The 25,590-nt window shown below is 42.0% G+C and overlaps 2 protein-coding genes across 2 annotated transcripts; one reads left to right on the top strand and one right to left on the bottom strand.

The window, feature by feature from the left end:
• Window positions 1–197: 197 nt before the first annotated feature.
• skic2 (SKI2 subunit of superkiller complex) lies at window positions 198–21,602 on the bottom strand. The gene is given in 31 exon segments (XM_030063755.1): window positions 198–756; window positions 1,435–1,575; window positions 2,422–2,640; window positions 3,831–3,941; window positions 4,999–5,209; window positions 5,746–5,872; window positions 6,186–6,321; window positions 8,651–8,710; window positions 8,712–8,756; window positions 8,851–8,988; window positions 9,312–9,443; window positions 10,871–10,989; window positions 11,281–11,392; window positions 11,609–11,719; window positions 13,167–13,379; window positions 13,470–13,566; window positions 13,703–13,849; window positions 14,463–14,569; window positions 14,695–14,779; window positions 15,021–15,167; window positions 15,613–15,758; window positions 16,059–16,214; window positions 16,842–17,005; window positions 17,102–17,155; window positions 17,265–17,339; window positions 17,764–17,878; window positions 18,826–18,943; window positions 19,194–19,315; window positions 20,314–20,435; window positions 20,870–20,972; window positions 21,463–21,602. Coding segments are annotated over 30 exon segments (3,744 nt in total). The 5' UTR covers window positions 20,883–20,972; window positions 21,463–21,602; the 3' UTR covers window positions 198–555.
• On the top strand, window positions 21,047–25,104 carry nelfe (negative elongation factor complex member E). Its single transcript, XM_030063756.1, has 11 exons — window positions 21,047–21,195; window positions 21,482–21,567; window positions 21,695–21,764; window positions 21,906–22,051; window positions 22,359–22,433; window positions 22,820–22,857; window positions 22,957–23,282; window positions 23,566–23,710; window positions 23,871–23,925; window positions 24,486–24,588; window positions 24,752–25,104. The coding sequence occupies exons 2-11, from the start codon at window positions 21,493–21,495 to the stop codon at window positions 24,823–24,825; spliced, it is 1,107 nt and encodes a 368-aa protein (XP_029919616.1). The 5' UTR covers window positions 21,047–21,195; window positions 21,482–21,492; the 3' UTR covers window positions 24,826–25,104.
• The last annotated feature ends 486 nt before the right edge of the window (window positions 25,105–25,590 follow it).

The raw sequence follows: 25,590 nt of genomic DNA, 5'->3' as shown, positions 1-25,590 counted from the left end.
TAGAGAGAGAGAGAGAGAGAGAGATAGATATATATAGATATATAGATATATATTTAAATTTTCTGACATGCGTCCTAACATCCTTTAATGTTTCCTAGAAAGGCGAGGAGAAAAGAAGAGAGACAATCCCATGTGATGTCTGTTGTTTTATTACTGTACAATAAATTACAAGCAACATTTCATCATGATTCTATAGAGTCTCTACTTTGGTCTGTTGTGTTTTTTTTTTTTTTTTTTTTTTTTCCCTTTTCAGTTTCAGGAATTTCATAGGACCCACTTAATGTAAACAGCACGTTTAGTAGGCACACACTTGTTCGCACACACATGCTAACACATTTTGTCTCTCCTGCTGCATGTAATTCAGTCTTGCTCTCTGTACACACTCAGACACACACATTCTCTCCCTCTCTCTCGCGCTCTCTCTCACCTTTCACACAAAGACACACTTGGCTGCAGGCACCTTGGCATGCTCAGTCACATTCACCAGCACTGCCTTCCCCGTCCTCTGTATCCTCCTCGTGCCCCCCAACCCCCACCCCGACCCCCCTCTGTCCCTCAGTGGGTGTAGAGCGAGGCGGTGAAGACGATGTCTCTGCGGATGGCGAGGGAGGCCTTCTCCATCTTGCTCCCCAGGACGGAGTCTCCGACGATGCGGGCGGCCTGGCGCACCTCCTTCAGCACCTCGTCCAGACGCTGGATGCAGCGCACGACTGTCCCTTCCTGGACGTCAGTCAGCTGGGCGATCTCTGCAAATGGCTGGGACGGGATGGGGTGGTAGACAACAAAATGAGATGGGACAGCAATAGGATGGGATGGGATGGCACAGGATGGGGGGAATATGATGGGATGATGGTGGAAGTGAGACAGAATGGGACAGTTTGGGGAAAATGGGATGGGTGGATGGATGGGACAAGATGGGAGAAATGGGATAGGATGGGATGGGGCAATGAGGAGAAAAGGGTAAAGAAGAGGAAGGGTGTGGCAAAATTTTGGACCAGAAGGATGAGACACAGAGCAAAGGAGGGAAGGGTCCCAGAGGTAAGAGGGTAAAAAAAAAAAGATAAAAAGTTTAGGTACAACATGCATGCAGAAAGAAATTCTTTTTGACTGGATTTTACTGTAAAGTAATTAAAACTGTAAACTATTTCACAAGGTAAACCACAAGAACATTTCAGCTACATTATAAATTAGTCCTGAACAACAATTTTTACCAATTTTTAGGATTTATAAACCCTACAGTATAGATTTTATAAAATGAATACAGATTTTATAAAATGAATTATGCAGCTCTAGTGGAGAGTGCATAACAAAAAAAATGGAGAGTTATAAAAATCAGAATTAAATCTCATTTTAGAGTAATGCTGATGAGCAGTGTCTTCTGAGGACATCGCCATGATGTTCATAGTAATTAATCATCCCTTCTGTGAGCCTCACCATGCCTCTGGCCCAGCAGTACACCACCTCTGTCAGGCCAAATTTGAACTGGCCCACAAAGTCCTCTGCACTCTGTGCTATCCCACACTCCCTCTGAAGCTCGCCGATGCGCTGGGCCACCGACAGCACCCGATCAATGCCCTGCAGGGAGAGAGAGGGACAGAGAAGGGAAGATAGACGGAGAAACAGGAGTGAATCAGCAGGAAAAGACAGATGTGCACAGATTTTAGCTGTACAAGGAGCTTCTGGACGCATCCCACCAGCCCTTGTTATCACGCCCGTCCTCTGAGCGCTCACCGATGCCGTTCTGCGCTGTCAGACACAGCTTGTCATTTGTGTTTGGGAAAACTGTTCACAAACTGTGCAGCGTCGGCCTCGTACGACGATTTAGACTGTAAGACAGCAGCTCTCACAGTCTAAACCGCTGCGGATACAGAACTCAGTCATCACTAATTTAGACCCTTATAAAGCACTTCCATGTATTTGGGGATGTTGAAGACACACACCGGCACTGCATTTGTGTGTGTGTGTTTGACAGAGAGAGAGAAGGAGGATGAGCGAGTGAGCAAGTAAGTCAACTGAGAGTCAGGTGAGGTGCTTTAGCTGTGCTTTCTGCAGGGCAAGGCAGCTGTGTATCAAATCTGCGCAAGCAAGTGATGAGGAAATGTGTGTGTGAGTTTGCGTGTGAGTGAGTCACCCACGGAGAAGGAACACTGATATTCGGCCCAGCTTGTACAGTATTTCCATACGCACCATACACACACACACGTCATGTTCACTGTCGCTTTAATTTCCGTGCTTTTTGGTGTTATAGGGCAACAATGACACACAGTCAGTCTGCGAAATGATCAAAGCCTCCTACAGTAACCTTTTCACAAGCAAAATCATACACACACACACACACACACACACACACACACACACACACACACACGCACGTCTCCCTTGCCTCTGCTCACCCACCCCTCAGCCCTCAGTCCGTCTTACCTCCTGCAGGGTGTTGGTGATGTGCGGCTCCACCTGGGTGTTCTGCGTGAAGACGAGGCAGGACAGCAGGGCGGCGCTCTCCTCGGGCGCCAGCGGGCTCAGGGCGTTCTCGAACAGCAGCTCGGTCAGCAGCAGCTCGTGGCTGCTGATCTGACACGCCACGCGGCCCTTCAACTGCACCGCGTTGCTGCTGTCCACATACTTGAGGGCCTGCAGGACCTGGACAAATCACCGGGAGTGTAAACCTCTGACTTTTATTTTTTTCAGGATGAGGTGAGCTGTGCCAAGTATGTGGCTGTGAGCAGTGGGGATCTGACAGGAATCAATACTTAGGCACCAAGTCGATACCAAACTCTTGAAAATGATATGAATCCTAGCGTCTCTGTAACTGATATTCTAATGTAGCCTTGGCCAGTAAGTTTAAATATTGTAAGAAAGATTTAGCACGCTGTAAATCAAAATGATGGCACATAATCACATCACTGTGTTCTTATTTATTTATTTATTCTACAGCAGAACGTTTCATACAGACCCTCTAATGTGAATTTATTTTGTCGGGTAGTTTGAATTTACTTGTTGAGGTCTGTAAATGTTTTTAAATGAAGGAATGTGTGCTGAATGGCATTTCTGATTTTTCCGTGGTATGAAATCAGGTATTGAGAATCGTGGAATTTCACTGGTGTTGCTATCAACTTCCCAAATTCTGGCATCCTGACACACTCCTCGTGAGCACATCTCGAAAGTAGCGCTGATTTGCATGTTTAGTTGAAATCATGAATCTGAGTCGGTCCAGCTCAAGCTAGAAGCATGCCAGCATCTCCTGAGGCTCAACTCAAGTGAAACACTTATTTTTTTGAGTATTGTCCAGGTTTCCTCTTGGAAAAGGCATGCAACAGGAAAAAAAAAAATATTCAAAAATAAAAATTAGTAGGCTGAGAGGAACATCGCATCACCTTTCCTCTCTGAATCATATCTGTTCTCTCACATCGTCCTCCAATTTCCTCTCACCAAAAAAAACAACAACAAAAAAAAAACACCACGTATCTCACTACAGCTCAGACCCCTTCATGCCTTGCAATACTGATGATGTAGGAACTGAAACCTATTCTACTGTTGCACTCATTCTCAAGTCATTCTGGACAAGAGTGTCAGCTAAATGCTTAAACTGTAAATGTAAAGAGTTAAATCCATTGAACTCTGAATTTCCTTAAAATGTCCCATTAAGAAGCTTTAAAGTTAGAAGAATCATGTTTTCCCATATTGTACGACAATGTCACATACATGTTTTGTATATGCTGGCTGCCACGCATCATTAAATTTATCTGTAGAGCGAGGACTTGGTCACTATTTTCATTTTAATAATTTATGAAAGTGATTTTATTGTGAAAAGCAAAACCGCTGAAACATACCTTGATCCTCTGGTGGTATTCAGGCAGAAGAGTCAGAGACTGGTCAGACACCAGGAACAGCAGCTTGTCCAGCTCTTCCTGTACACCCATCCTCTCCTGAACCCGCGCATACTGAACCACACACACACACACACACACGTTACTTACTTGAGTATACAACAGCACACTGCAGCACTTGACCTGATTTCAATGCAATAAATAAATAAATAAATGACGGTGCGCTGTGCAGGAGACTTGAATGCGACCTATTGTTTTTCTTACTGACGGCACAAAGTGATCTCTTGGTGAATGTATTACATAAACCCGCCGAGGCCAATTACTGTACACTAAGGGCTTGCATTGTAGAATATATCGCGTTAACCATCTCTTTCCAGTATCCACAATGCTACCCACAGTCAGACACAGGGAGGTTTGAAGTTATCGAGATGAGAGGAGACAGCGATATTGCAAGTGAGAGCTTGTTATCTTGCAAAGCAATGAGAGAGAGCTTCCAATGTGTGTGTGTGTGTGTGTGTGTGTGTGTGTGTGTGTGTGGAATCGCTGTAATGACGTGCCGTGCCTGTGAGACAGTGATGAGCCACAGCTATGTGCCTATATGGGTAATTATAGAACAGCCAGCTCCACTGCTCTCGTCTTATCTCCTGCACACGGCTGCCAGAGAGATCGCACATCCAACGCAAGACAGAAATCTCATGGCTTGGCTTGATGTTGCTATTGTGCAACCAGAGGCAAGAAATCAGGATGTAAAGGTAGAAACGATGGGAGGATAAAAAGACATTGATGGTGGAGTGAAAGGGAGAATTGAGCAAAGGCATAAAAAGGGGGGCAAGAGCAAAGTAACCATCTTATGTAACAGTGTAATGTTATCTCGCTAGCATACATATAAATAAACACTTATGAACTGGCGTGTTGTTTTCACAGACAGTGGAATGAAAATGAAATGAAACTGAATCCCACAGCCGGAAGTGTGTGGAGCATCTCAAAAATATGAAAATGAATTCTGTTTTTGCTCTTTAGTGGAATTTATTCTCTTCCATCAAAAAACTTCAAGGGCTGACTTTGAATTTTTGATTTTGAAAAACAGCCTGGGAGACAAAGAGACAGATGGATAAGTACACACACGGATGCGTACACACATACACACACACACACACACACACACACACACCTGCTCTGAGAAAGTGGGCGAGTGGATGCAGTTGAAGTCTCGGAGGCTGTCCTGCAGCAGACGGAGCCTCATGGAGCCTTCGACCACATCGACGCTCTTCAGCTGGAGGTCGTTCACCGGGTCGAGGGTCGCCACGCCGCCTGGGTTGGCCTCAGCCAATCGCAGCAGCTCCTGGGTCGCCGTGGAGATGGCTTGGCCTGGAGGGTCATGCCTGTGTGTGTGAAATAAAAAATTAGAAAGCAGGAAAGGAGGGAGGGAGGGGTCGTGGATAACAAAAGAAGATGGGGAAAAAGAGAAGAGAGGCAGATGAAGTCGGGGGAAGGAAACAAGGAAGAAGAGGATAAAGTGGCATGATGATGTTAATCCAAGTTGTATGGTTGATGTTGTATGACTGGAGTTGTACTAGATGTCCTTTTGCTGTCAAATTTGTAAAAAAAAATAAATAAATAACAAAAATAAATGTATATTAGTATATTGCTGTTATCCTCTGAAAACACATTCATATACTCATTGACAACACATGAAAATCTTTGGTTGAAGTTAAAAAAAAAAAAAAAAAAGCATGATTGTTAGGCTCAATATAAGGCTGTTATTGTTAGTTCCTGAAAATGTGACATTTTGCAGATTTTCACCCAACAGCAGTGTTCCTCTTAATGACGTCCACAGAGAGGTACCGCATTTCTGGCAACATTTGGAGCCTAAGAAATTAGTTAAAAAAAAAAAAAATATAAATAGATGCATACACACCTGAAGCGTGGCTGCTGCCTCTTGTTGTAGTTGTCGATGATCCTATCAGGAATCACCTTGAGGGTTTTCACTGTGATGGCAGAGATGTCCTGCAACTTCAGCTTCTGCACTGTGTGGCTGCACGGACCTGAAAACACACCAGGGGAGAGGAATCACACTGTGTGTGTGTGTGTGTGTGTGTGTGTGTTTGGCTCTGTGTTGGGAAATTAAGCTTACTCTGCTGGCGGGCTCATTGTAATTGCTCTAGATAGACGTCTGCTCAACGCCGAAAATGTAAATGTGTGTGTGGGTGTGTTTAGATATTATGCAGTGAGGTTTAGACAGGAATGAGACTGTGTGTGTGTTTTAATACATTCGAGAGGCAAGCAGGGTGCATGTGTGATTCTGTGCAAGTCTGTTTAAAGGTGTAAATATCTGCTCCTGTTTGTCCGTCAGCCGACCTTCGGGTATGAAGAGGGCTGTGTTGTAGAGGTGAGGCAGAGCGCCAGCGTTGGGGCCGTTTCCTTCCCCTTCCTCATTGCCCTTCTCACAGATGATGAGAGCTGTGAACGTGCGATTCACAGAGTCACTGGACACCTGGCGTGGAGACAAAACAGGACAGGACGGGCGAAGGCGGGGAGGAGAAAACTAGATGTTAAATGACAGATACAAGCCAGCACACACCTTTGAAACCCACACAGGCAGAGGCAGGCCTGTCCATGTGTTAGCACTGCACACACCGCCTGTGTTAGCTTCTCATTTAAATCACTTCTTCACAGTGGAAGACGTGTTGCAGGGCATATCTTGAGTAGAGTCATCAGTAGGGCTGGGCAATGTATCAGTATTTTATCAATATAATGATATGAGACTAAATATCATCTTTGCATTTCCAACAAATATTGATTGGTTCCCAAATGGAAAAACTGGTTCTCGGCTGGAACCAGAAAATACTACTTCTCAGGTGAGAACAGAGATGATTCTGTGCATTATTCTATAAGGAAAGATGAAGACAACCACCAAGAAACAACCAGAGTCAGCCACCAGCATGATTTAGAGTTTATAATTCTCAATCTGAATGATATCAGGCTTAGATTATGTAGGTTACTTATTCCAAAAGGGGTAAAAGAGGTCTGACTCTGTGCTGCATTTCTTCGACTGCAGGCAGGCTGAGTAGTCAGACCAGAGTATGCACGCCCACTATCGATGATGCAATGGTTGCACTCCAAAAACTGGTCAAAAAGCGGCCCAGTTCCTTAGTCTGCGCCTTGGTTCAAAGAATCTTCGACCGAACCAGTCCAAGAAACAGAAATGTTTGGGTGGAAAAGGCAAATGACGAGGAGGGAGTCAGTGCACACTCTGGCTTCGATGCATTTTATTATGAAGCAACAACATTTCTGACAGAACCTGCTCCTTCAGGGTCAGTGATGGTGTAAGTGTTGTCTTTTCCTGGTTTTAAAACTGCAATAAAGGGACTCAATATTCTGAACTTATTAGACTGTTATTATGTTATGAAACAACCCTACACACAAAATTGATTTAAGTCACAGATGTTGTGATATTTGATTTTGTCCATATTGCCCTAGTCCTCAAATTGCTTTAGAGTAATAATATCTGACATTTTCATTCAAATAAATCTGTTTTGCTGTTCTCTAACACTGACAGATAGCACCACAGTGATTCATGCTACACCCAGTTAGTGAAAGCTTTTGCTATCAACACATTTGCTCTAAACCTGCAATGTCAGATGGATCTTTCCAGGGAACAAATCCTCTAGCATAGAGAAAATACTATGTTTTATGTTACCAGAAGCAGCACTGTTACTATACAAATATCTAGCATGCACAGCAATAGACCCAATGGTTGAACAGACAAAAAAAGACAGTGCCACCAACAGTAACACAAACTTGATAGAGACAAAATCAAAGGAACAAGACATGACAGTTCTGCTCACACTTTCTGGGAAGCGCGGTGCGAAAATGCCACGGCGGTGAGCGCTTAGCAACAAAGATGCCACCACAATGAAAAATACACACACAAAAAACACAAAAAGAACATCTCGGTTTACCACTTTAAATACCATTAAAATTACTCCGAGTCCAATAAATAGGATGTCTTTGGTTTTTATTATTACATAGAGTAGTTCTGAATAACAAACCTGACTGGACTGCTAAATGTAATGCTGCATTTTGGACACCTGGGAAATCACTATCCATCAGTCCTAATATTAATGTGGACACGGTGTGATATTTCTCATAAGAGACTGTGTATCTATCCCCACACGGAGCTCCAGGCTTTGGTGTGGTACAGTGATGCCAGAATGTAAAAAAACAAAAAAAAAACAAAAAAAAAAACAACTCCTGCATTCGGTTAAGGTTCAATTTAGGCCCTACAATTATGTTATTTACATTTTCCAATATTTAACATGGCATTTACAACAGGTGTGTGCATGCAGAGACAGTATTCATGCCTTTACCTGCTACCATTTATCAAATAACTATGACAAGCACACAAAACACAAAAGTCCTACAACTAATGATTTTCATTGTCAATTAATCCATCAATCAATTACTTTTTTATTCGTCATTTACACTATAAAGTGTCAAAAAAAAAAAAAAAAAGACAAATGCTTATCAGAAAAAAGCAGAGCACAAAGTGATGCTTTCAAACTGCTTCCTTAGTTTGACAGCATCCAAAAGAAAAGCATTAATCTTAAAATGACATGAACGGGGAAAGTCAGAAAATCTTAGCATCGTAGCGATTTTAATGAAGCTGGAATATGCAAATGTTTGGCATTTTGGCATTTTTGATAAATGACTGAAATTGTTCATCCATTATTGAAATTATAATCAAAAGCTTTTCTGTCAAATGAAGCAATTAATCAACTGACACACACACACACACACAAACACACACACTACACCCCTACCTGCAGGATAACTCCCAGGGCATTGAGGTGCTGTTTGTTGTTGACTACTACGACTCTTCCCGACAGACAGAGCCTTCAGCCCGTTGACAGACTCCAGAGTAGCGCGCTGAAAGCAAGAATGAAATGTAAGAAGACAACAAACAAAGACTTTAAGCTGTATGTTTTGTGATTTGTGTGTGTGTGTGTGTGTGTGTGTGTACCTGCAGAGCCTCAGTGGTGATGCGTAGCTCGGTCACAGTGTGGTAGTAAGGCACCAGGTCGGACAGCTGGCCCTCGGTGTCCAGAGGAGGCAGAGACGACACCTTCTCCTTCAGCTGCCTGATCCTCTTCTCATGGGCCTGGAGGAGGAAGAGGAGGAGAGGAAGATGAGAGCGAGAGCTGCATGTGCTTCGTTTTGCAAAAGATTTGTCAGCTGTCATGACTCAGGGAGGACTCACAAGAGAAGAGAGGAGGAGGAGGATAACAGAAGAAGAAGAAGAAGAGACTCAGCAATGAATAAGTGCCGTGAATGAACAGGAACTTATTTTTCCCTTTTTAAAATCAAGGGCACTCTGACGTTTGTCCCTTTTCAAAAGCCTGTGTTGTGTTATGGGACCTGCCTGTTTCATTCCCATGTGAATACAGCGGTTTAACTTGCTGTGTGGTGGCGCCTGAGTGTTACCTGAGTGTCTCTGTGGCTTTCAGAGAAGCTCCTCCTCATCATGTCGGTGACACGGAGAGCCTCCACCCGCAGCAGATTGAGGATCATGGTGTATGTCAGTCTGAACTGTGACTGCAGGACGGTAGGCTTACCCTGCACAGACACAGCAGGAAAAGCATCATTTCAAACAAAAATCAGCACTGTAGGCCAGAGGTATCAGAAATGGGGGCACGTGTACCCCTAGGGGTACGCTGGAGTACTGCATTAAAAAAATGTTAATTTAAAAAAATATCATCTTGTATCATTTCTAAAGTAATTAGCCTATACTAAAATGAGTTCAATAAAAATGCAAATATAAGTTTGTTAAACCACATTTTATATTCAGTTTTTAAATCTGCTGCTGTAGTCGTCAAGCGAACACATTTGTTCATTGTGTCCAAGAAGCCAGACACAAATAAAAAAAAAATGATCTTGATCTTTTTTTCTATCGTTTTTTTTCTTTTTTCTTTTGCACTAGTCGGCGGTACTCAGCTGAAAAAATATTTCAAAGGGAGAACATTATTGAAGTTTGAGAGCCACTGGTATAGACTGTGGACCAAGACAAGTACTTAACTGTTTCACAGTGATTTGATTGTCCGTGTCTGTATATCTGCCTAAATAATAAGGAATGTGGGATCTTTGCTTGGTGTGAAACGGGATTATTAAATATGAATTACTGTTACAATTAAGATGCATGTGCACATTCATGCACCATGGCATGTGTCACATATTCTCTTGATCGGGTGGCAATGGTTCACCTTTTTTCACAGTTCAGTTAATATGGCAGTTTGTCTTAGAAAAAATGGAACTAAACTCAGAATTACATTTGTGTCTTTGCAATAATAATAAAAAAAAATCCATAAAAGTAGTTCACCAGAGAAAGCTGAGTGAGGCTGTTGCCAGTGTAAAGGGTCTGTAAAGGCTGTGCAACACTGGGAGTTAAATGCCTTGCTCACAGGCACACTGACATTAGTTGTTGAGGGAGGGAGTGCTGGTCTGTAATACAAGGTCTAATCTTAAAGCGACTACAATAGACTAAATATTAAGTTGTCCTTGGAAAATGATCTCAAACAAAGTGATTCTAAACATAGTATGGCAAACAAATAAAATAACTTTCCATCAGCGGCAGAACAGGGGACTCTGCCTCTCTTATATTTAGCGATAAAGCAAAATAAAGCTCTGTCAGAGATAAAGGAGATTCATTTCTGCTGAGTAACAGAAGGTCCCGCTGAAACTGAAAACAGTCCTCTCCAAATTGGCACAGTGAAAATAAGTTAAAAATAGCAGACTTAACGGTTTAATGAGGGACGTAATAGACAACCTGGCATGCAACAACACAGTTGGGATATAAATATTTTGTTGCGTTGCTGCTTTCAGACAGAATGCAAATGATATTGAGAAGCCTGCAGGAGGAGATTTGACAGTAATACATAACAGCATGTCAAACTGAGTGATATATAAATAAATAAATCCATATGATGGGCTGATGGTGCCAAATTAATTAACTGTTGGGGTGAAATGAATAATGTGGAAGGCCTCACCAACATCATGACATGCAGGTCTCCCATGTCGTGAACGCCAGTCTTACAGAGAATGATGACTGTGCCTGTGGCGTCCAGGCCTCTCCTGCCCGCTCTACCTGCCATCTGGATGTATTCACCTGGGAGAGAGAGAGAGAGAGAGAGAGAGAGAGAGAGAGAGAGAGAGAGAGAGAGAGAGAGAGAGAGAGAGAGAGGAGTAAGAAGATGCAAGGTAAGAGATAAGGGATGGAGGAGAGAAGAGCGAAGAGAGAATAAAATCACACCAAGGAAAAATTTTAGTGCTGTTCTAAAACATATACAACACCACAATGAATGTTTTCTCCTTGCTATTTTAAACATCTGAGATAAAGCAGCATCACGGATGATGGTTTGGAAGGAAGAACAGCAGAAAGAAAGAGACAGAGGTATACCAGGCAGCAGGTTTCTGAAGCCTGTCCCGTCGTGTTTCCTGATGCTGTCGAACACCACGGTTCTAGCAGGCATGTTCACTCCCATTGCAAATGTTTCAGTGGCAAACAGCACCTGAGAAAAACAAGCGTTTAAAATCATACTTTGTGTTTGTTTCAAACTGCTTGCAGCAGAGTGGGAGGATTTCAGCATAAATTAGCGCCTTGCGTCAAAAGCTAGTGTTGACGCAACACTGAAGTAATTCACAGAGCAGACAGTGAAAGGGCTGACGCCGGATTGTGATGAGGACAAATTCTGTCCATTTTGCTTGAATGAATCAACTTGACTCACTTTTACGAGCCCGCGTGAGAAGAGCATCTCGATGACCTCCTTCAGTATTGGCAGGATCCCACTGTGATGGACAGCTATGCCTCTCTTCAGCAGGTCCCTCATCAGCAGGATCTGAGACACAGGACACCAGCAAGTCGTTAATCTGCTCGGTCTCATTCCAACATGGATAAACACAAGTGACACTGGAGGAAAAAATCAACTAAACGCCTAAAAATTGACTGTAAATATAATGAAAGCAACTGTACATTATAATCCATTTATACCATGGCCCAGGTAAATACTTGCGTCTGATTGGCTGGAGGGTGTGCCTTAAGACACACATAATTAGTATATTACAGTAGAATATAAAAGTATTAAAGAGTTCATTACAGATCAGTGAGTCTGGCTTAAGTCTTATTGCTGTTATTCGCTGGTCAAAGTTTTCCAAACCAATCACTGTAACCATAGCAACAAAATCAGTAGCAAGCCCAGTAAACATTAAAATCTCAGCACCTGAATCAGCTAGCCAATTAAGTTAATGTTTTAAACATCCAGCACAAGTAAGAGAATACTGTTATTTGTGAATTCTGGCGAGTGACCATGGTATAAGCAGGACTGTCACTTACATATTTCTCATTAACGCTATAATTTAAAAGGTACCATTTTTATGCAAAATACACATCTTATCAATTTAGATCAGAGCTGTCACAGTGGAACAGTATCCCACTGCCTCTAATGAGGATTCTATACATTTACCCATTTGGCCAAATGAAATTATGGCCTCAGGTATGGATGTTTCTCCACACACAGGACGTGACAAATACAAACATCAACGTGTAAAAACTATCTCCAAAACAACAGTGAGCGAGTGCTTTGTCCAGAGAAATCTGGATTCATCAGCCTTTGATCTTTTGTGTTTCTCATCCCTTTGATATTGTTTGGTATAAAGCATCATAGGCAGGCGGGTTGGTAAATATAAACACGCTGATTTCTGGGTACTGATGTTCAAACAGGTTTCAGCCTGTTATGTCTCGCTTTCATTTGTCATCTTTAATTGAATACCTCGATACTGTGACAATATTGTAGGGATGGGTTTAGACATTTTTCACTGTTTACTTTTTCACAAGGCTCTCTGGACTTTTAAAAGGAACAGAAACTCAATTACTAGTAGCCTTAAAAACCAGGAAAAGACAACACTTATGCCATATTACGATATCTACAATCCCTGGCGATATACAGTCTCAGATCATGATATCAATAATGATTGCCAAGCCCTAGGAGGCGCTAATGTGTGAAGTTGCTAAATGCAGCTTTAACACCAGTGTAAGAGACCACGTTTGTCAGAATTTCATCAGAGAAATCCAAAAATATACAATCTTCCTATCCTTCCCATGTGATTTATATTCCTTGCCTAAGGTAGCTGTCAACGCCAAGTGATGATTAAGGACTGCTATAGAAAAATGAATTACTCCTGCAGCGTGCATGAATAATAGATGATTCTACCTACATGAAAAGTCTAAGAAAGTCTATAGAAGGAAAGCCGTGGAGAGAAGTGGGTCCTCTGACTATCCCTCCTTACCTGAGGCAGCTGTCGGTCCCCTCCTCTGAGGCGACTCAGGCTCTTCTGGAAGAACGAGTGAATCTCCGCCTTCTCCACAGACGTGGTCAGGTCCATGGAGGCCAGCGAGCGGGCGTTCTCGTCGCAGCGCGTCCGCGAGAAGGTGAACGCCACCACGGGCGTCTGCTGCCGCTCGGACAGGAAGTGCAGGAGGGAGAGCCACACCGGTCGGTCCTGGAGGGAGGGATGGTGAGATGAGAGGATGGAGGAACAGAGAATAAAGTAAGAAAAATGATCAGAATCACAAACGGATCATGGACATACCTGGCTGGCTGAAGTGTTCTGAGAAGTGTTCTTGGTGCCAAATGATTGGGCATGTTTGCTGGTTCTCTCCTTCTTGGCATCAACAGCATTATAATACCTGGAAGAAAAACACAACATCCTCCATCACAAACAGCTTCAATGCATAACTGACCGAATAATAACCAAATTAATCAAATTATCTCACAGCTGCTTTGGATATGCAGCTGTCGGTGGGTGAAATTTGCATGTTGTACCCTTTTGTGAGGAAGTTGCCCGTAGCGTCCAGCAGCAGGAACATCTCTTTCTGTGTCTTGGTGCTGTTTCCGGTGTACAGGTAGTGCTCCAGAGGCACGGGCCTCTTCATTGTGCTGATCACGTAAATATGCCTCTTCTTAATACGCCTGGGCAGGAGATGGTGGGGGGAGAGGGAAAAGAAATAATCAAACAAGCCAAAGACCTAACAGTAGTCCTGAGACAACTGGTCAACTGATTGATTAGTCAATCAGCAGCACATTAATAGATCATAATTGTGATGATCAATTAACTGCTACAGCTATTTATCAAGTAGAAATGCCAAACGTTTGATGGTTACATCTTCACAGAGATTTTCTTGCTTTTCTCCAATTCATATGCATATTGAATTAAACCTTTGTGTTTTTTTGTCTGCTGCTCAGACTGTGTCATGAGCCTTATGTCATATATGATGAGCATTACTTTTGACACTTTAAAGACTGAACGATTAATCAAAAAATAATCAGTAGGTAATCGACAATGAAGATAATTGCTAGCTGCAGCTCTTTCTAGCAGATGACTGCAGATCATTTACAGTGATATTATGGGACATATTAGTGCTATGAAGTGTATGGAATTCATAAGGTTTAGATATCTGATCTATTTATCTAGGCTGAAATGGTTGGATTATTAACTTTAGCATCACTTATCTAATTATCTGTACTATGATAAGAGCCTCTTTAACACTCGTCGACACAGTGGATGTCAGTGTGGAGCACCCACCCGATCCACTCGCTGAACTCCAGAGCATTTGGCACCGTGGCGCTGAGCAGAATGATACTGACGTGTTCAGGAAGCATAATCAGAACCTCCTCCCACACAACTCCTCTCTGAGGACAACAAAGGGAGCGGGGTGAGAGAGGACGGAAAACGGTCATCCAGGGACTCTCAGCTTGGCTGAAAATCAGATAACCAGAAGATACTGACAGCAGTCGGGATCGGGACCTTTCCTCACCTCGGCGTCATTGATGTAATGAACCTCGTCGAAGATCACCCACTCCAAGTCTCTGATGACCTCTGAGCCATTGTAAAGCATAGACCTGCAGGAGGAGAGCGTGTGGGAATCTGGGTACTAACACAATTTTATTGTGTACAAACTAACAGTCACACAAAAAGCTGTTATCACTTAAATGTATTCACAAAGAGAGCACATTATTGTCTTGGCTATGTGTGGGGGTTGAGGTCATTTTAACAAAGGGGAGGTGCAGTATTGATTTCTCTATTGATTTTTTTTTTTATCTCTTAAATAATAGGGATGCCATATCTTTTGTTAGCAAGTACCTGAGAATTTCAGTGGTCATGATGAGACATGAAGCTTCAGGACTGAGCTGGACATCGCCGGTCAAGAGTCCCACATCCCCGAACGTGTTCTTGAAGTCTCTGAACTTCTGATTGGACAGGGCTTTGATAGGGGAGGTGTAGATGGTCCTATCAGAGCACACAATCACAAAGAGGGTTAGATTATGATTAGCAGAATGCAAGGAACAAATATCAAGTCCTGAATTTTTTAATGGTGATGAGATACGCATGACAATGCAATGCTCTATCCAAAATAAAACATTACACTGCAAAATTGCCCATCTTAAGTGATTTAGTCTCATAATGTGTCTTAAAAGCTTGTTTTTCTGCAAACAAGTGAAAAAAAATCCGCCAGCGGGATGAGATAATCCCACTTGTTTCAAATACAAAATCACCTTTTTTCTGGAAACATGTACAAATATGTTAAAACAGCAGAGAAAATGGTAGATCATCCCATTAGTATCGAGAAAACTAAATGTTCCCCCACACACATACAGTCAAGCCTCAGTACACTCATATTTAATTCAGCACTCTCAATAAAAGCCCTAAATGAATTGAAAAGCTGAACGCACACCTGGTCATGTGTTTCTGCGACAGAGCGATGGCATATTCTGCCACCACTGTTTTGCCAGCTGACGTGTGTGCTGCTACAAACACGGAGTCGTGAGCCTCCAGCCGCAGCACAGCCTGTTTCTGGAAGACGTCCAGCTCAAACGGCCACTGGAGCAGAGGAGAGCAGAGCCAGATCAGTGCACTGCATGCTGAGCTACTCTACAAAGCGATTTTCCTGTGATAACAGCTCAATTATACACAGACACTCACACAGCCGACAAATAATGAATATAAAGATTTGTATTTCTGCATGCTCGTGTGTAATGTTGTAGCACATAAATGGGATAAATATTACATCCACACATATATAAAAGTATAACTCTATAAAAGAATGTGACATATAAAACCAGGCATATCAGGCTAATACACGATTTCCATCCTGGAGTGTTTTGTCATCACAGCACCGACCTTGAAAGCTGGGTTGGGGATGCGTTTATGGAAGTCTTCGCAGGGCGAGGTGATGTTTACAGGGATGGCCCATTTCTTGTTCTCCTCGGGGTCTTCTTGTGGTTTGGATTTCACATCCTTTCCCTTCTCTGATGTGGAGGATGATGACACAGCATCCTGAAAGATTGAAGAAAAGAACCCAGATTTAATTATAGATCACAGCTAGCCAGAGGGAACACCATAATTGCAATTTAGGTGACCGATTGTAGTGTTGTTGTCTGGACAAGATAGAGCTGCAGAATTAATGGTGTATTGTGTATGTTGCTCTTCTTATTTCTTTATTTATTATATTAATAAACATATCAGCAATATTGAATTATTTCAGTGCCTATACAACATGGTGTCACATGCTGCTGTAGTTGAATACATCTAATCATTTCAATAGCCAGTGATGCACATTTGCACATAAGCATGCTCTTGCACTGTAAATGATAAGTCTGTAAACAGTAAAAGTAAATATTCTGTCATAAATTTGTATAGTTTCTTGTTAATAAGAAGTCTGTATTGGCATGATGAAGACATTTTCTTATCAATGTTTTATTTTTATCTTTAGTCTTGTCATTTCTGCTGACCTGATTCTCCCTTTGAGATCAGTAAAGTTTATCTAACCCTAATAAATACCTAATCAAGATTATCATGTTTGCCCTAATTTTTCAATCTTAGAACAAACCGAGGGGGCTCTTTCTTTGAGGCACTCTAACGATTTCAATTATGAAACCAGACAGATGTAATTAACTGCATCACCTTGATGCCCAGGTCTTCTAAACTGTTGGTTCTGGCTAATTTCGGAGCCTCTGTGCTTTCACTGCCTTTTTCTTTCTCTTCTGCCTCGAGCTGCAAGTCAATGATGTCGTCGAATGTGGACAGGAGGGACATGAGGTTGACCTCTGCTTTTGTTGCTTTGGCACCTTCAGTATAAAATAAAAAGAGAGGCATAAAGTAATTAATTTTAATTAATCCCAGAAAGAACTACTGGCACAGGATTACATGATTTCCAGACAAACCTTTGTCACTGAAGTCCATCCCAGCTTTAAGTCCGGGGGGGACTCGGAGCAGATCTGTCAGGAAAAATGGCAAATACAATCAGCGTTACAAACTCAAGTAAAGGCAGAAGACGTGATGACATTTTACAAAATGGTTATGCAAAATTTTAATATAAAAAATCACCATTTTCAAAGTCTATGTCCTCCTCCAGGTCAGATTTCTTCTTGATTTGGTCAAGAGTGAGTTCCTCCATTCCTCCTGTGGATTTGGAGGTTAAAAAATATTATTTTCACAAACAATAAAATATCTCATCAAATCTCTGTGAAATGAATACACCATTTGCTAATCATAGAAACTGAATGAGTGGAACTAGCACTGCACAGCGAAGTCTGTCATTGAAAGTCATTCATCAGTTTAAAGTGTAAAGCCTTGGCAAGGTGAACCACCTGGAAACACTCTGATTTGCTGTGAATGAATGTGCCACACTTGGTCTACTCATTCAGTTTCTATGTTACTAATTCAATTAGTATGCCATTTAATAAGAATTGCACTTTTAATTAAAAAAGTAAGAGGGTAATGCGTCATTTGCATGTGCATTCCCCCTGTTGGGATTATAATCAACAAAGGCATGGGAGAGTTGGTGAATGCAAGAGTGTTCCTCATTCCCTTGTTGATGACTCACCAGGCAGGAAGGGGTAGTTGGTGTTACTTCCTCGTAGGCTCTCTGAAGGAGGCCCAGGTTGGCGTTGCAAAGACAGAGAATTCTTTGCTGACAGGCCTGTATCCTCCAGTAACACCTGAGGGAGAAGAGGCGAGGAAAAGACCAGCAAACAGCCACATTAATCTTTAAGAAACGGCCTGTTCGCCCACAACAGAGGCTTTTTCTGACTTAACATAGACGGATTGTTCTTGCCGTGGTCCACTGACTGCACCTTCATCTCAGAAAAAAACATTACAGAAAACACGCAATGAACAACTTATGAAGCACTTTGCTAAACAGTGTGATGTTATGCCTCAACCCCTGGTACTCCAATTTTCCCTTAAACACCCACTTAATAATAATAGCTTCTAAGTTTGGAAAAACAGTTCACATTGCACAACAATGTCAAAGAGAATTTAAAATGAAGTTATGTGGGTTTTAAGAAAGCTGCAATTAATTGAGTGAGTCGAAGAGGTTAAAAAGTAAATAAACAAATAAATGCCTTAACAAATGCAGGGTTCCCATTATAGGTCAAATATAAAATACTTTGACTTTTAAAGAGTCTAAAATTTTTAATTTCCATGAACGACATTTTTCATTTACAGAATATGAGCAATAAACAGCTTATAAAGCACTTTTACTTAACAGCATGATGTCAATACAAAACAAACAATAAAACTGTGATGAAGACAGGGCTTCCTCGCTCTCAAATGTCAAATTCCTTGACATTCCATTAAAAAAACACTGAATTATCACAATCTATATAAAAGTGAAAATGTGAAAAACTCCTTTCAGTGTCTTATTATAGTTTATTATTTTGTTTTATTCTGCAGGGGAAGTGAACATAATGTCAGCACAATGGAAAATAAATATATGTTCAGTGAATGAATAGTTATGATTTTTTTCTAATTGAGGCTGACAAAATTCCCTGGTGTTCCATGACTGGTCCCATGAATTTATTGAATTCCCTGATTTTCCAAGTCTAGAATATAGGCTTTTGGAAATGGCAGTGAAAGGTGAGGTGTGGCAGCTTTTGCGAGCTACCTCTGTAAAGTCCAGCAGCATCCCTGTGGTTGGATCTCGGATGACCGACAGCCCCGAGTGAAGCGAAGACGGAGTGCAGTTGAGCAGGGAGTCCACGCGAACGTCCCTGTTAGTCACCCTGGGGAGACAAACAGCAGAGCCATCACCTCTGCATTCGAGCTGCAACACCAGGATTTGTGCATTTCTTCATCAGGTGGGCGCATAAATCAATAAGACACTTCTCATTACATGCGCAAATTACATAACACGTGAGCTACCTGTGCCCACTCCAAAGCACTTATACATGTAACTTTTTGAGGGGCGATATTTAAACAGCGGCAGACAGAGCATTAACGGGTGATAACAAGATGAATCATAGGCATATGTACTTGAGAAACTTCTGGAAGGCAGCGTCTGTGTCGTGTATGGGGAGCCAGGCAGGGTCACGCAGAAACTGCTTCTCCACTTCTGCCTCCAGGTTCAGGCTGGTGGGAGGGAGTCCATGGGGGAGCTGTGGAGGAAACGATAAAATTAGATAATACACAACTGAGTGGAAGTTGAACCACAGAGCGCCACAGGAAATCATCCCTCCCTGTGGCCATCAGACGTTTTAACGCCTCCTGTGGCGTGTCACACAGAGTTCAAAGACTGCACAACTGTACACTATTTAAAATGTTTATTTAACTATTTAAATGTGCAATAAGTGACGCCTGTGGGACTTTACAGCAATTCAACAGTGCAACACCCCTATGTGTATATGGTGCATATCGGTACACTTTTTACATGTGCTCAATTTCTTATTTTTGTATTTATGGTAGTACTATTTTTCTAGGATTACTGCGCATATTTATACATACCGCACATATTTTCTTGTTTTACAAATTTCTTATGCACATCTTGCTGTGTTTCTTATTTCTTTTGCTTATAATTTCGCCTATGCTTATTATAATATATTCCTCTCTTGAGAATTTGAGCAACAGCAAATGACCCAGTTTACCCTCAGGGATCAATAAAGTATTTCAGATTCTGATCATGAAAAGAGAAATCAGACTGAACTTCTTATTTGTATTTTTTGTCAAATGTGCAGTTTAATGTCAATGCCCAAACTTCTATTTACTTTAATGAACTTTTTCTTCATTCTTTATCTTTGGGTTTTTTGGGTTTGTGTTTTTTTTTTCTTCCCTGCAATGAGGTTTCAAATCAGCGGCTGTCGTCTTGTTATGTTTGCTGTACACTATAGACACTATGAGAACACAATGTAAACAGTAATTTGGGGCTGTAAATAAACCTGAACTTGATACATGAACTGGAATGAACCTTGCACAACACAACCAAGCAATCACAGGAGGTAAAATTATGATAATATTTTCACGAATCCACTGCATTAGTTGCAAACATAGACCTGTTAAACACTTGACAAGTAGAATAAAACCGACAGAGCAGCAGGGATTAACATGAACACACAAATTAAGGATATGTAGATTATTTCAAGATGGCGGGTCTACTGACCGTGCTCTGTGGAGGTAGAGGCTGGTGGTGGGGCAGGGGGTGTGTGATCAACTCAAACCTGCCAGAGCAGCCCATCTCCAGCAGGGACAGAGGCAGGTCTGTGGGGCCCACGGGGGGCAGATCTGCACACAGGTGAGAAACAGGACAAAAGGGGTATGAATAAACTAAAACACACACACACACACACACACCCTACCCTGTGTGTGTCCACAATAACCCAGAGTGAATGCACCCAGGGAGAAGACTACATCAACATTGTGTTCAAACCTGGGTGAGCTGTCATTAAAACCACTAAAAAGTGATACAATACTAATAAAACACTGATGAAATGTTGGTTGCAGGATATAAACCAGCAGTTGAATGGGGGAGCTTTGATTGACAGCAAGCTGGGTAGCCTGTTAGCCACATCATCACTCCAACTGCTCCAAACTGCACTCCAGCATTATGTCATGTGCCAACGGCTGATAAACATGTATGTGCTTTTTTTATTATTCGCCTTGTATTTACATAAAAAAGATAAAATATAATACTTGGCATAAGACAAGCCTTATCTTACCTATTCTTTCCATGTTACCCACTCGCAAATGAAAGCAAAGTTGCTAACGAGCGTCGCCCCGGAAGTTGCCAACTTTCACAAGCGGAAGTGGGTAGTCTGCTCGCTACAGTGCAAAAAAAAAAAAATAAAAAAAATAATAATAATAATATTTCTCCACATTTTCAATTTAGCCACACATTGCTAGTCATTAGGTTCCAGTTGTTGTTGTTGTTGTTTTAAATATACAGTGTTGTAATTTTTGTCGCAAACGGCAAAATCGCAACGTCACATTCACGCGCCTGTGTTTTTGTTGGGCTCGGAGTCTCGGGGTCCACCGTGTGAAATTGGTAAGTACATTAATTAGCTGATGATAATATAATGATTGATCACATGGGGTTAATCTGCCGGGATATAGTTTGATGAAACCGGCAGATGTTGTAGGTTTTGTTCTGTACCTAAAAATAGCTCTTAAATTCCCGCGGAAATCTTGTTGCTAGCCAGCTAACGTTAACGTAGCAACCGGTGCGCAAGCATTGGTGTGAATTTGTGGCTAAATCCGTCAACCATATTAAGATATTTTAATAGTTTTAATTGTCTTATGTAGTTGAGCTTACCTGTTATTCATTTGAGTAGGGTTTGCCATCATGGTGGTGTTTCCAAGTTCACTGACGGAGGAAGAGGAGTCCCTGCAGAAGAAATATGCTAAACTCAAGAAGAAGGCAAGTTTTACGCACTCTGCGTTCACATAATAACTTATAAATGGATCAGCGATGTGGATAAGTGGTAGCAGGTGCTGCCCTTTGAATGAAATTAATTTTATCTTTGTCTACTCTTGTCTGTTTCCAGAAAAAGGCGCTGCTCGCCTTGAAAAAGCAGAGTTCAACCAGTCAGACCAACCAGAGCGGCTTGAAACGAAGTAAGTGTGTTTGCCACCATTAAAAAAAGTGATTTGAATGCGTGTGATTTAATCAAAGGTGGACACCATGTTCTGGTTGCTTGTGATTTATAGAATGACCTTCTTATTCATATATTTATTTCACACCTTGTTGACTCCCAGCGCTGTCGGACCAGCCTGTGGTTGACACCGCAACCGCGACAGAGCAAGCAAAGATGCTAATCAAGTCAGGTGCCATCAGTGCCATCAAGTCCGAGAACAAAAACTCAGGCTTTAAACGCTCTCGGACACTGGAGATCAAACTCAAGGTGAGATGTTATTCACCCACAGCCTCCTCGGTGACTTGTGGTGTTGGGGTACAAGGGGTGTGGAAGCAAGCATGTCATTAACGCATTGGGGAACATAATTGAATGGCATGTCTCATATTATGGCTGGTAGTCATAATTAAGTGTACATATGGGGAATGCTTAATTATAGCACCTTTTGTGGTCATATATCATTGAGGAGAATGGAAATCACCCGCAGAATGTGTGTTTTAAACATTTACTGTTTTTTTCAGTAAGTTTGTCCAGCTATACTGTTGTTTTTTTGGCTCATGCTCATTATTCTTCTCAGGACCCTGAGAAAGGCCCAGTTCCTGCTTTCCTGCCATTCCAAAGGAGTGTATCGACAGATGAAGAGCAACCTGAGGTATTGTTTGGATTAAATATAAAACACCGCTGCTGCAGAATGCAATCATTTTGTTCCATATTGTGTCACTAAACCGGTGTATTAACTCACACAAGATAAATCAGAAAGTCTTTGAATTAAATGTGTTTCATTTTGGTGATGCACATCAGACAAAATAGGGGTGTAACTCATAAGACATAAAAAAAAAAAAAAAGAATCAGGACACTGCAGCAATGTTAACTCCAGAAAGAAGTCACAGCATATGGAATAAATGAGAATCACAGTCTGCAGTCTTATTTAGCTTGTGGTTGCAGCTCACATTACGGCTACATTATTACATTAATGTTTGTGTGTAAAAATAGGACATGCAGCTGATTCTGATGTTACATTTTTCATGTTTCCTGCAGTCTGGCAAGAGAGCCCACAGAAAATCTCTGTACGAGAGGTAATGTCTAAAAGCCATGATGAATAATTGAAAGGATCCTGTTTAATACATCAGCAGTGTTTGTGGGTGTAACATCCCTTTCCCTGTGTGCCTCTGCAGCTTTGTCAGCTCCGGTGACCGATCCCGCGACGACGATGATGGAGGTGCCATGTCGTCCAGCCATGACATGGACAGAGACAGAGAGAGAGACCGTGACCGAGACATGGATCGAGACAGGGACCGGGACCGAGACAGAGAAAGAGACAGGGACAGGGACAGAGACAGAGACAGAGACCGTGATAGGGACAGGGACAGAGACAGAGATAGAGGCAGGGACAGAGACAGAGACAGAGACCGTGACCGTGACCGCGAGAGGGACCGGAGTAGAGACAGGGATCGAGACCGTGAGAGGGATCGGGACCGAGACCGAGACGGACCTTTCAGACGTGAGTCGCCGTTCTCCATCGATGTAGTCCTGTCCTCATTGTACACTAACACTATGGATAATCTCAGCATGCTGAACAGAATAATACACTCATCTCTTGTTGTTCCACCAGTCCTCTGTCCATGTCTCCCTCCCCTTCTCTCAACATTTTCCATTTCCTTAACAAGTACTCTCAAGTTTCCACTGGAGGAACTCCAACTGGAGTTATACATAGGCCAACAGAAGGGATAATGTGAATAAACTGGAGGAGTGACTTTCTCTGTCTCTTTTGTCATCTCTCTCAGGGTCGGACTCGTACCCGGAGCGGAGAGGGGTGCGCAAAGGGAACACGGTGTATGTCTATGGCTCTGGGCTCGTTGAAGACAGCCTGCGCTCTGCCTTCTCTCAACACGGCAACATCATCGACCTCTCCATGGACAACCCGCGCAAGTACGCAACCATCAAAACAAGGCTCTGCTCAAATCTTATTCATCTGTGCTGTGTATAAGTGCTGCTTTAATTCTCCATCTGCTTTGTATACTCTAATGTCCTGTGTCTTTTTATTTCAGTTTATGAGACATTTTTTTGTGATTTCTGCTTGTCTTTCCAGCTGTGCATTCATCACCTTTGAGAAGATGGAGTCTGCAGACCAGGCTGTAGCTGAGGTTGGTACCATCTAAAATGAGATTAATTGTCATCTTTTATTAATGTAGCACTTTCTAGAGGAAAAAATGTTAAAATGCTGGAGCTGTTCAGAAAAGTCAGATGCAAATAAGAATAGAACAACTTCAGAATTGGTTTCTTAAACATAATAAGTAGGAATGTGTAAAATGTAATTCCATTCAATGTGACTATTTCAATCTGTGCAAGAAGATGCATATACAGATTTTCCTTTTCATATCAAGGATGTGAAAATAGAGACCTCTGTTTGGTCTGACTTTGTTCCACAAACTGAATGAGTATATTGTTCTTGTTAGATGTGATGTGGAGTCAGGGAAAACTCTTCTCTGCTAAGAATAGTAAATCTTAGATGTTGTTCTCTCACTGGGGATAACTTTTAGTAAATTAAATAATGACAAAATGATGATCAGATCTATTCATCTGTGTACTTGCAATCCCCTGGACCTCTCTGTGGATCTCCCACTTTGCAAAGTACTCGTGCAGACTGTATAAGCACAGTGTAAATGAGTAGGCCAGATCTCACCTTGCTATTTTTGTCCCACAGCTGAATGGAAGCACCGTGGGAGACGTTCACATCAAAGTCAGCATCGCCAGGAAACAGCCCATGTTGGACGCAGCCACCGGCAAATCTGTCTGGGCCTCTCTGGGTAACTCGAGCACTCTTGTATTTGTGTAGACATTGATGAGACACACTCTCTCTCACACTCTCACTCACTCACACACACACACACACACAGACACACAGTGTGGTCTGCTCTCTCTCTCTGAACACCATGAAGTAACCTTCACCACTTTCTCTGTTTTCCACAGCTGTGCAGAACAGTGCTAAAGGTTCCTACAGGGACAAGAGGAACCAAGTTGTTTACAGTGAAGATTTCCTTTGAGAACATGATGCTGAATTGTCTGGGAAACAAAATGGACTTTGTTTAAAGAAAAAAAAAGTTTTCAGTCTTGTTTTTTGCCATATTGCTTTTCATTTTGTTAATACCCCATTAGCAAAGTTCTGTTTGTCTGTGTTAGATACATAGATAAAACATTTTTCTGATGTCATTTGACCTTCAGTCGCTCACACAGTCGGTGTGTTATCCTGTGCATGTTAGCTTTGTGCTTGAAGCCACAGCTATTGTTTTGTGGAGCTCAATAAATACAATCATTATATGTTACTACTGGGCCTGGTGCTTTCATAAGCCTTGATTCAGCTGGGTCCAATTAGACTGTGTGTTATATCCAATATTCCATATGCAACAATAGATCAAAAGTAATGTATTGTAGGTCTCAATTATAATGTCAGTCTCTGCCATAAATATATTTAATAATAGCTTATAGTTGTCACTGAACAGTTTCCATTCCAAGATGACTGGAAGTATCTGCATACTGAGTCCCACAGCACTCAGCAATGAAGGGGCGTTTTGAGTTTACAACTAGACATTCCTGAACCTTTTGTTGGGAAATATCTCTGGCAGGGGAGGCTGTCAACTCAATCCCTTTTGAGATAAGGGCTTATGTAAAATAATCAGTGACTCCAGCAAATAAAAACTTGCAGAAACTCCCCAATCTGTTTTATTGATAAGCAAGCAACATTTTCTGCTGGCCAAGCAATAACCAGGAGGAGGCCTTGAAAATTAACTGTCTCAGCTGCAAACGAGTTG

Source organism: Myripristis murdjan, chromosome 11, assembly GCF_902150065.1.
Source record: "Myripristis murdjan chromosome 11, fMyrMur1.1, whole genome shotgun sequence".
NCBI classification, from domain to species: domain Eukaryota; kingdom Metazoa; phylum Chordata; class Actinopteri; order Holocentriformes; family Holocentridae; genus Myripristis; species Myripristis murdjan.
The sequence above is the reverse complement of the archived record's forward strand: the minus strand, read 5'-3'. Positions and strand labels throughout refer to the sequence as shown.

Excerpts from the sequence above, each read along its gene's own strand:
- nelfe (XM_030063756.1), top strand. The coding sequence starts at position 21,493 with ATGGTGGTGTTTCCAAGTTCACTGACGGAGGAAGAGGAGTCCCTGCAG. Across the intron at positions 22,434-22,819 it reads CAGATGAAGAGCAACCTGAG|TCTGGCAAGAGAGCCCACAG; the intron begins GTATTGTTTGGA and ends TGTTTCCTGCAG. Across the intron at positions 24,589-24,751 it reads ATCTGTCTGGGCCTCTCTGG|CTGTGCAGAACAGTGCTAAA; the intron begins GTAACTCGAGCA and ends TGTTTTCCACAG.